This window comes from Juglans regia, chromosome 15, assembly GCF_001411555.2.
Source record: "Juglans regia cultivar Chandler chromosome 15, Walnut 2.0, whole genome shotgun sequence".
NCBI classification, from domain to species: domain Eukaryota; kingdom Viridiplantae; phylum Streptophyta; class Magnoliopsida; order Fagales; family Juglandaceae; genus Juglans; species Juglans regia.
Window position 1 is genome coordinate 14,989,218 of NC_049915.1, and position 11,715 is coordinate 15,000,932.

The window sequence follows — 11,715 nt, forward strand, 5'->3', positions numbered from 1 at the left end:
TGGACATGTGAAAAGCACGTTGATTGTGACACTTTCAATCCCACATACGGCTCCAACTATTATGGACATATTTCACTGCCACCGCCTCACGATCACCTGCAACCAAAGAGTAAGACGGCTTGGGGATTCGAGGGAACACCTCCAATGCCTAAGTCAGTGACTGAGATAACTCTTTTTTATACCAGTGAATTAGATCCCCTGCAACATACCTGGATTCTTCTTTTATATAGAGCCTTTGAACCGTTCTGTTGTTAAATGATAATGGACGTATCTATTATTCAAATTCAAACCTGAAGATAATGGTTCATCTCTTAGTAAATTCAAATGATAACCGTTTGGATTCTATGCCACCATTGGATAGTTAACCAATCAATATTGGTTGTGGGCTGGATTCTCTTGATATCGAACTGGACTCTAGGTAGTGAGGTAGGCTTTGGGCTTGAGTAGGAGCCCAGGCCCATGTGGGACTTAACTGGTCGGAATGTCCTCTCCAAGAATGTAAACCTATGGGATGCTAATTCAACCAAAAATAATAAGTGTTTGAAAGAAATTGGGAGAAGAATAAATAAATAAACATTTTATTTTCAAAGAATTTAATGAATATATGACACTACTAGCTGCATGATAGTTTTTATTAACAATTAAGTATATGTTCTAATTTTGAAAAAAATATTATTTACTGGGACAGAAGAAAGACAAAAAAATATGGTTTGTGTTTCTACAAATACCAGCTAGATCTAGCACTAACAGGACAGGAGATAAGTGTTTACATATGGGTCTGATCTCCAATGCGACCACTCAAAGCAACTTTGGATTAGGACCAAAAAAACTTAAATTCCTCAGCTTCTGAGTCATTAATGGATTTTCCATTCATTTTCATATTCAACTATCTTCAGCCACTGTCTTCCTAGCTCGATCTTCCTTGTAGCATTCTTTCGGTCCAAGTATCGGAGGCTGGCCATTCTCTGGAAAGGACTTGAGCTCTTCACAGCTAGAGATGTACAATTGTCTTGCCTCATTTGAATAGTGAGATGAGATGAGATAATCTGTTAATAGTAAGGAAATGTGTTGTAAATAGTAATAGAATGGTTTGAGTCAATATGTTTTATGGGATTTTGTGAAAGGAGAAAAAAAAAGTTGAATAAAAATATTATAAAATTAAAAATATTATTATAATATAATTTTTTTTTAAATTTGAAAATGTTGAATTGTTTTTGTTATTTTGTTTGGAAGTTTGGAAAAGTTGTAATAATTAAGTAATGATTAGACGAAAAAGTTGTAGAGTTGAAATTGAAATTAAGTGTTTGTATTGTTATACTTAGATATTGAGATGAAATGAAATGAGTTGTGAGAACTTTGCAGTCCAAACTAGGCCCGGAGACGAGTATTCGAAAGCCCTCAAAAGCCAAGCATTGTATATTTGAGAAGTTTGAGGATTTGAGGCTTCTTAGAGAGGCAGGTAAAGTCATCTTTAGAAAGGACTTTTGACAGATAAAGGAATTTGATAACCTTATTGGGTTCCAACTTCCTCCAAAATTCAAAATTGAAGATGTCCATGTCAGGATCAAAGTGTTTATGGCAAGTTTAGGCAAAGACAGTAAACAAAATCTTGGGAAGAGAAAAGCAGCAGTACTTGGACATTCATTTTTCAGATGGCACTTGGAAGTAAGACTGTTCATCCGGGCCGGATTTTTTCTCTGCCCGGTCCGGAACCCGGATAACCGGGTTTCGGTTACGGGTTCCGGCCCGGAATACACCCGGGCCAGTACCCGCTATTTAAAACCCGGGCCCATCCGGCCCGGATGCGGTTTTGACACCTGGATACCGGTTTTAAACCCGGTACCCGGGTTTACATATATTATTCTAAAACCATCGAAAAGAAAACCCTAGCGCCCCCCTTCCGAATCACACTCAACTCTCTCTCTCTCTCTCTCTCTCTCTCTCTCTCTCTCTCTCTCTCTCTCTCTCTCTCTCTCTCTCTCTCTCTCTCTCTCTCCCCCTCCTCTGCGAAGAACGATGCCCTACGCCTCCATCCCCCCGATTCCTTTCTCTCATATGCTCTCTCTCACTCTGCTCTGTGCCTGCGTCTACGTCTGGGTCTGGGTTTGCGTCTGCGTCTGCTTCTGCGATGCCCTAGTCCCTCCCGAAATCACTCTCTCATCTGCTCTATCTCTCTCTGCTATCTGTGATGCCGAACGGTGGAAGTGCTTGAACTTGGGATCCAAGAGATTAGAACGGATTTCTGTTTGGGTATGTTTTCTTTCTCCCCCCCTCTGTTTTCTTCTCTGTTTTGTTGATTTTGGGTTTTTTTTTTTTTGAGAATGTTTGAATGTTTGAGTATTTTTATGGTAGATCTGTTTGAATGTTTGAGGAGTATCTGTTTATATCTATTTAGCTGCAAAATGCTAGAGTCGTGGGTTATTATTATTTGGAAGATTTGTTTTTGGTCTTGGCTTGATTTCTGCGATTGAGTTTTTGTTCAGGGTTAAATCAATCTATGAATAATGTAAGGATCGTCAAAATTTGAAGAGCTTTCAATGATTTTTTTGAAGTTATGTTCATTATGCAGATCAGAAACAAAACTATTTTGTGAGTGTCATTATATATCTACAGAGTAGAATGCTCGTCTTGTGTTTCTTTCATGTTTCAAAGTCAGAATTTGGTTTCTCAATTTTTTTTCTTATCGTCTGAGGTCATAAAGAAGTACTTTTTATGATATTTAGATGTTGGCTTATATGCCACAGTGACCATATCTATTGCTCTGAAATGTTTTTCATGGAACTAAGTATACTTATATCATGGACCATCCAGAACAAGTGTATTGATATTCTAGGGAATGCCAGCACCTCCAATCATGGCTAGGTTGAGGTGTCAAAGTTCAAAACTTCTATTGTTGCTATAGTATAAAGCCCATTGCCCTCTTTTATTGTATTCATTATATCCATCTATCAAAGCACCAATTGTAGTCATTTAGTTTCTTACTTACATGTTGCATTGATTGCATTGTGACACAGTTAATTAGAAAAACCCCAATGGTTTACCTGAACAACATTGTGAAGGGGTCTGTAGCCAATATTGCTGCCAAGCTTGAGATCATGGAGCCATGTTGTAGTGTCAAGGACAGGTAAGGAAGATAAAAATTCAACTCTAGGTATTAAACTTCTATGAGCATGTTGTAGTGGTGACGAGTTATGAGGATAGAATAGACAGCTTGAATGGCCTACTTTGAGAGTTATTTGGACATATCATTATTAATTACAGCTTTTTGGTATTTTCCTATAAATAGTTGAAGTTTTTTAGGAGTTCCAGGAAGTCCGATTGTCCATATTATCTGATCATGTGAGTATCATTGACTATGTTGAAGAATTAGCTTTAAACACATACATGGAAGAACACTTTTTGACTTGAATTTTTTTTTTTTTTTTGCCGGATCTCTCAGTCCAATCACTTGAAGTTGCTGTTTGGTTTGAGATTAAATCATTCTTACTGATTTTGTACTTCATATATTGTAATTTTGTATTTTCCAATGTAATGTAATGTGTAAATAACAAAATAGTGTAATATATAGTGGATTGCATGCATTTTAGTTTTTCATTTTTATATATTTTTATTATTCTGGAAAATGTTAGTATTATGTTTTTTAATGATGACTCGGAAATTTTTTTCATAAATATATGCTTTTATAAAAAATTATGATTTTCAACACTTTTTAAAAAATGTTTTAATAAATATAGAAGAATTATGCTTTTCAACATTTTAATTATAGGCTTTTATAAAAAAAAAAAATGTTATGCTTCTAAGCCCTTTATATATATATAAAAAAAAAATGGGTACAACCCAGAACCCGAATTTCCGGATTTCAAAAACCCGGGTTCATCCGGGTTCCGGCCCAGGTCTGACCCGGATTAATCCGGCCCGGGTTTGAAACCCGGGTTCCCAGGTTGGAATCCGGATGAACACCCCTACTTGGAAGCTGCAACAACTTAATTGCAACGGTCTTTTGAACCACTGCAAGCATCAAAGATCAAAAGAAATATTCATCAAAGACAAAGAGGTACCCATATATAGGGAAAGAGTTCATGCTAGAACTACTCTAATGTTTATAAGAGATATGATGAAAACTCTACGGGGTACTGACTCCAACTTTCAACAACTATAAATACGGAGTGTTGCAAGTAATTCTCCACTCAATGTTAAGGATTCGAGAAATGGACAATCTTGAATGTACATTACTCAAGAAGAGATGAGGTCTTGCTGCAACTATTGTTGGTATTATCATCCTCCTCCCCACCAATCTCCTCGATCATTTTCTTACCGCTAAATATGTATAGCTGCTTTAGAGTTTATGGAGGAAGCTGGCTTCTTGCAAAAAGTAATGATACTCTCACTCAAAGTTTAACGGGGAGTCTTCCAACATTTATAAAAAATCTATCTACCTCGCTCCTTGAACCTGAGAGCAAGAGCAGCGACTCTTGTTAGAAATTTTAACGGGGAGTCTTCCAATATTAGTATACCTTCAAAGATCATAAATCATACATTGTATATCTGCCAAAATCAATTTTCTACAATGATGTTGGCTTATAGAATTCACTATAATTCCAACAGTTATCAATCTCTTATATTAACTTGCAAGTTGTTTGCTCCGTTTAAGTAAAGGCAGTAAGCAAAATCATAGCAAGAGAAAAGTAATATTACTTGCACATCCATTTTTCTGTAAAATAGTTTATGAATTAACTGGATGTGATAATGTTTTAAAATCTAATTAAATATTTAAAAATATAAACAAATTAATCTGGCCTGCCACACATGAAAAAAAGATTACGAAAATCTGAATAACTGGTCAATCTAGCTATTTAGTTCATGAATAATGCTACTCCCACTGATCGATGGTGGTTTTCGATAGATTCATTTTAGTTTGCTTTATGTTTTTAAACCACTCTAGATCAAGCATGTTTAGGCAATTGGTCATATTAAAATTTTCAATTTAAGTAGATAAGAAATTAAATTTGCATCATTTCCTCATTCATTGAGAAAAGAAGAAACCGATTCATTACAAATTTACAATCAGATAAAATAATGACAAATTACATGAAGAAAGAGAGTGAGTGAGTTTTAGAGAAAGACAGCAAATATATTGGGTTTGAAGGGTGCAATCTAATGTTTGTGCACTGAGAATTAGAGCCAATTATTTGCTATGAGAAATGGCATCCATCGCTGCTTGGTTTACAACTTCTTGCCTCCCTCAACCTGAGAACAAAGAGTAGCGTTTCTTTTCTATTAGCATACCTACAAAGCTCATAAATCATACATTGCATAATTTCCAAATCAATTTTTTTTACAATGATTTGAGGTGTGATCTTGGCTTATCGAATTCACTAAAATTCCAACTTCTTCCACACATCAATCTCTTATATTAAGATGAAACTGGTTTGCTACATTTAGGTAAAGGCAGTAAGCAAAATCAGAGCAAGAGAAAAGCAAATATTCTTATATTAAGATGAAACTGGTTTGCTACATTTAGGTAAAGGCAGTAAGCAAAATCAGAGCAAGAGAAAAGCAAATATTACTTGCACATCCTTTTTTCAGATAACAGTCGAAAATTGAAACAAAATGCATCAGTCTTTTGAACCATCTGCAAGCATTGAACAAATAAAGATTCATCAGCCTTATATGGATGTAAAAAAAATCCTTAACAATCATATTCCTTACCCCAATTAAGTTCGTTCCTAAGGATATTACATTGGCAGAACTCCTTCCCCTTCTTCATCTTTACCCATGTCATGCAATCGACAATCTGACAAGAAGCAAATCCATAAATCATAAAAAGGTTAAATCCATATATGGAAAAAGAAAACACGAGAAAGGGAGCCCAATCATTTGTCAAGTTCAGCAATTTGCCAATTTGAAAAGAAAAAAATTGCATGTTGGAAGACCTTCTCTCTTTGCTTGGAGATTTGGAAATTTTGACAAGCACTTGTTATGTCGTTATGCAAACCCAACGAGAACAAAACAAAAAAAAACAAAAACAAAAAAAAATCCAGAAGAAGAATAGTTAGACAAAGCATACCAACCAGATCTGGTTGCAGCAAGCAATAGGAGTGAAGGGATTTCTTCAATGCCACCATTCAATATTCAAACACATTTGGATCTGAGAGCCAAAACAAACTTATCTTTGGATTTATTCATCTGTTTCTGTGTCATAAATTTGAACACAAGGGATGTCAACTATCTTGCGCCACTCTCATCTCCGACCTTTCTTGCAGCATTCTTCCAGCAAAGGACATTCATAGACTACAAGTACCTGGAGTGAGGGAGGTAGGCCATTCTTTGGAAAGGACCTCAACTTTTTGCAATTAGAGATATGAAGCATTAGGAGTGAGAGAGGCAGGCCATTCTTCGTAAAGGACCTCAACTTTTGGCAATAATTGATACGAAGCTCTAGGAGTGAGGGAGGCAGGCCATCCTCTGGAAAACACGTGAGCTTCTCGCATTCAGAGATCCACAATGTTTTAAGAGAGGTGAGTTTTGAAAAAGACACCAGATGCTGACATCCATGAATACGAAGTTCATTGAGAGAAGTGAGGTTGTCTAGCCCCCAATCGAACAAGGCTTCTGTGATTTTAAGATGGGAGATCTCAAGTGTTGTTAGGTGTGTGGGAAAACCTTGTTTGGGAAATGATAAAATGCTCGGACAATTTTGTATTTTCAAATCTCGAAGAGAGGTGAGGTTGTATATGTCATTCGGTAGTCCCTGCATTTTCTTACAATTAAAGATAGAAAGCTGTCTCAGGCTGGAAGGGAGGAGCAACTCTCCACCATTCAACAATTGAAGATTTTCACAAAAGGAGATGGTGATATTTGTAAGAAATGAGTTATGATGAAAACTCTTAGCTACTGACTCCAACTTCAGACAATGTCTAATAGTGAGTTGTTGAAGCGTGGCAGGTAATTCCCCGCTTGATGTTAAGGATTCAAGGGATGGACAATTTCCAACACTCAATTCCTCAAGAAGAGATGTGATGCCACTACTGCAAGTAGTACTGTTGTTGTTTGTATCATTATCATCATCCTCCACCAAATTCCTCATACTCTTGCAGTTGCTTATAGATAGGTTCTTTAAAGTTGGAGGCAGATGGCTTCTTGCAAAATGCGTTAGCGAATCACATTTATAGATATAAATAGACTGAAGACACGTGTTGTTGTACAACAATGCCTTGGGTAATGATTCCAAGGCTATGCAATCTTTGATACCAATAGATGTGATTCTGAGTTGGAGACGCTCTTGATCAACTTCTTCCGCCACCAAAGAGACTAGTTTGGGACACTTGTAAATGTCGAGATGATGCAGAAATGGGAGATCATGTGGCAGGGATCCCACCTTGTCTGACCACAAAGTCATTAGCTCCTCACAGTGTTTAATATTTAACCATTCCAACTTTGCCAGCCCTTCCATATCAACCCCTTCATCTGAAATTGGTGAAAGTGATCTGGAGAAGTTTATTGATTTCAATGTAACCTTGCTTCCACACACCACCCCTTCGTATATATCAGTTATAAGTGTGCATTTATCTGGAAAGCATGAAAGTGAAACAACCAACAACTCACAATTAATTATATCAGCATCCTCTAGTAAAGGAAGGTTGTTTGGTAACTTCCCTAAAAGCTTCGGACAACTATAAAGGAAAAGCTTACGTAGATTTGGGAACTCTTCACAAGGACTCCATTTCTCCCACTCGTTCATGTTCTCGAAACGCAAAGTCTTTAAGGATCTAAAACATTGTGCACAACTATTGCCGCAAAATTCAGAACCAACACTCTTCACGCTATCCATGCCAGAGATCGAAAGAGTTTCGAGTGATGGCAATTGCCCCAATGGAGGTAATAATGTGCACTTGCGACAATTTGATATTGCCAAGGAGACCATATGAGGAAATGAAGGAGGTGTTAACCAATTAGGGAATTTTGTACCACCATAGTTAATTATACCCAGCTCTGTCAAAGCGTTGTGAGGCTGTAGCCCATTTAGTACCTCTAGTTCACTTGTCCTGTCTTTCGACTCATCAATGTCACTACTCCATTCCAATGACAACTTACTAATTTTGATCTTTTTAATTAATTCTGCATCATTTGCATGATTCGGTTCAATCACATTCTCTAATCTTGAAATGTTGAGTTTCCCTTTAAGATGCTTCAAAGGCCCAAGCTCCTTTACCCCTGAGCAATTGTCTTTTCCCACAACTAGATTAGACAGTGTTTGGAGACAAGTTAATTTACCTATTTGCACAGGCATTCCTTCCAAACAATTTGCACCTTCAATATTGAGGTGCCGCAGGTTGACCAACTTTCGCAACATTGGAGGTAATTTCTTCAGATAATGACATCTCTCCAACAACAATGTTTGCAAGTTGTAGATAGTAGCTATTGATTCAGGTAGGCTACTAATTTGAGTTCTGGAAAGGTTAAGGTACCGTAGATGCTTTAAATCACTGATAGAATCTGAAAGTTCAGTTATACTGTACCCATTGAAAGATAGCACCCTTAAATATCGTAATGTTAAAACCAATTCATGAGGAACACGACGAGCCAAATAACAACCACCTGGATCCGGTAGCATGAGAGGTAAGAATGTACGTAAACTAATGAGTTTAGAAAAAACCTCAAACTTTTTAGAAACATCATATTCGCTACCCAAGTAAGATGAGTGGCGTGCCTTTATAGGGAGATTCTCATGCTGATTACCCCCAATTCTATCCTCCATTCTAAAGCACGTCTCGCCTGCAACCGATTGAGCCAAATCATTGATGAGGTCATGCATCACAAATTGTGATTCATTAATACGTGATTGTTGGAAAAATGACCTTGACAACAGATTGCGAAAATACTCGCTACCCAAATCTTCCATTTCCTCTTCATCTTGTCGTGGATGAATCAAACCTTCTGCCATCCATAATAGAACCACCTCCTTCTCCTCAAACTCATAATCTTTTGGAAGTATAGAACAATAAGCAAAACACCTCTTTAAATATGCAGGCAAATTGTGATAGCTTAACATAAGAGCGGGAGCAATTCCACTTCTCTCTTCTGGTATATCCCATATCTTACTCTTCAAAACCTTATCCCACTCATTGCGGTCTTGTGTACTGCGTAAAAGGCCTCCAACAGTTTTAACAGCCAAAGGCAAGCCTTTACACTTTCTAACAATTTCCTCCCCAATATCTTTAAGGTCTGGATGTGCACTAAAGTCTTTTGCATCCAATGCATGCTGGGAAAATATGGACAAACAAGAATCAGTTGGCAACAACTCCAACTGAAAAGGTTCAACTTTAATGGTCCCCATCAGTGATGAAACTCCTTGATTACGAGTTGTGACGATAATACTACTTCCAGGAGCCCCTGCTTCAAACGGAGCACGTAGGCGAATCCAATCTTCGTATTTCTCATTCCAAACATCATCAAGAATTACTAGAAACTTTTTCCCAAGTAATTTCTCCTTCAATTTGACTTGCATCCAATTTAGATCTTTGCCATCACAGTTTTCCGAAATCACAGATTGTAAAATTGTTCTTGTAACTATAGCAACATCAAAATCTTCAGAAACACAAGCCCATGCTTTCTGATAGAAACAGTCTTGCACTCTTTTATCATTGTAAACGAGCTGAGCGAGGGTTGTCTTTCCAATACCCCCCATACCAACTATAGGAATCACATTAGGTACTTTAGTCAAGGCATCACTATGTTTATCACTTATCAATAATTGAAGTACAGCCTCTACGACTTCCTCCCTACCATAGATGTGATCTTCGGTCACCACAGAAGTTGAGGGAGGTATCTCTCTTCTTTTGCTTGGCCTCGGAGTAGAATTTTCCTTCAAATTCAATTGATCTTTTTGTGTCATGAGATCATTAAATCTAGCAGTGATTTTTTTTATTTTTGACCCCAGCCTAATCTTGATCCTGACAACAGTTGGAGTTAAACCAGTAAACCAAGAAGGGACGAGCTTCCGTACCTTACTAGTGCTAGCTTGACTTTCACTCATCAATGTGCGTCGCAAAGCTACTTCCGTGGCAGCCTCATCCAATATATCTTCCACGTCGTAGGCCAAGTCTCTGAGATCATCAAGCCAATCTTTCACTGACCTGTCAATGTGTTGCTTCTCCTCTGCATCATCAAGCACCTTACGAATTCCTGTCAACGTTTTTTTCCACTTGTTCAACTGTTTTCGAAGTTTCTTTTGGCGAGCGAATTGTAGCAACTCAGGAGACGCCAATCGGTCAAAAAGCACTTGAAGGGTAGCAGAAAGAAAGAGCTCTCCCACTGCGGCCATTTGAGAAGTGAAGGAATGAGTAGTGGAGAAAGTATGCAGAGATACGAGTAAAACCAATGGTTTATTCTGGCAAAAGGCCAAGATCAGTCTCATAAGTTAATTCTTATCGTAATAGGAACGTGGTTGGTAAGGAAAGTATGTTTTTTCTCTTTCTGTGGTGATTCTTTTTCTTTATGACAGCCTTTTCTTATATAGGTTGAGTCACATGGTGGACCACCACAAATTCAATCAACATTTTTTAAGATATGATCATTTAATTTGTTTTAAAAATATGGTGTCTGTATTTATTGGTTTATATTAAATAATTGCTAATTATTTCTATTTAAATCTATATGTGTTCTTTAGATGCCATGTGGTGTCATCTATTGAATCCATTTCGGGATGAAGGAAGAAACAGAGAAAAGAAAAAAAAGGTAACTGAGAATAAAGGATAAAGCATATTATAACACTTTATAATATATTTTACAACTTTCTAACACTTTATATTATATATTTTTTTAATTTTTATTAATTTTTAATATTTAAAAAAAAAAAAACAGATCGACAACAAAAGCTCACATGCAATATTAACGATGGCCAATACACAAATATCTCTATACAAATAGATTTCGGAAAACTTAAAACAAAAATATTCAAAAGTTGGAAAAAGAAAATCAATTTCATTGATTTGAATTTATATTGAGTCAATTTTGGGAAGAAATTATCATTTCTCTTCTCAAAATTATACGGGCAATAGTCTCGACAGTTTGAGTAAAACTATAAAAGATAATGAAATATGATATTTTATTTATTTTATTATTATACTTTTATTTTGAAATTTTAAAAAGTTGTATTGTTTTTTATATTTTATTTAAAAATTTAAAAAAAAATTAAAATTTAAAACTAAAACGGATTTTTGCATTTGAATAATATTTAAAAAAATATATCTAAAAATAATTAAGAATATTTGTATTTCCTTCCAAAAAAAGGCTTAACTATCATTTTTGTTCTCAAAATTATAGGAGCAATAGTATCTCGTTTGTTTTTACAATTGCTCTCAGCTTATCATTATAATTTTTTTAAATTTTTACACAAAATAAAATAAATAATTCAGTCTTTTCAAATCTTAAAATAAAAATAATATTAAAAAAATTTATTTTAATAATATTTTATTTATTTTTTAACTTTAATTTTAACTCATCTCATTTAATTTCATCTTATCTCTCAAAACAAACATGACAAGTTAACAAAATAAAAAATACTAGTTTATCCTCTCACTTTACCCATTTACTTTAACTCCTCACTTTACCCATTCATTTTAACTGCTTGTGAATTTAATTTTTAAATTTTTTTGTACTTAATAATTAAAGAAGTAATTTTTAATATATTAATAATTTTTTTATTTTCTGAAA

The 11,715-nt window shown here is 35.7% G+C and overlaps 1 protein-coding gene and 1 long non-coding RNA gene across 2 annotated transcripts; one reads left to right on the top strand and one right to left on the bottom strand.

Moving 5' to 3' along the window:
• The first annotated feature begins 236 nt into the window (after window positions 1-236).
• On the top strand, window positions 237-6,115 carry LOC109011674. The gene is made up of 3 exons (XR_001999361.1): window positions 237-247; window positions 3,314-3,320; window positions 6,057-6,115. It is a non-coding gene; the product is annotated as an uncharacterized LOC109011674 (long non-coding RNA).
• Window positions 6,116-6,218: 103 nt separating this feature from the next.
• Window positions 6,219-9,999, bottom strand: LOC109011673 (putative disease resistance protein At3g14460). The gene is made up of 2 exons (XM_035685864.1): window positions 7,693-9,999; window positions 6,219-7,569 (listed from the first exon to the last, which is right to left on the bottom strand). Exons 1-2 carry the CDS (start codon window positions 9,893-9,895, stop codon window positions 6,242-6,244), a joined length of 3,531 nt encoding a protein of 1,176 aa, XP_035541757.1. The 5' UTR covers window positions 9,896-9,999; the 3' UTR covers window positions 6,219-6,241.
• Window positions 10,000-11,715: the final 1,716 nt, after the last annotated feature.

Excerpts from the sequence above, each read along its gene's own strand:
- LOC109011673 (XM_035685864.1), bottom strand. The coding sequence starts at position 9,895 with ATGACACAAAAAGATCAATTGAATTTGAAGGAAAATTCTACTCCGAGG. Across the intron at positions 7,570-7,692 it reads TGAAGAGTTCCCAAATCTAC|ATAAATGCACACTTATAACT; the intron begins GTAAGCTTTTCC and ends CATGCTTTCCAG.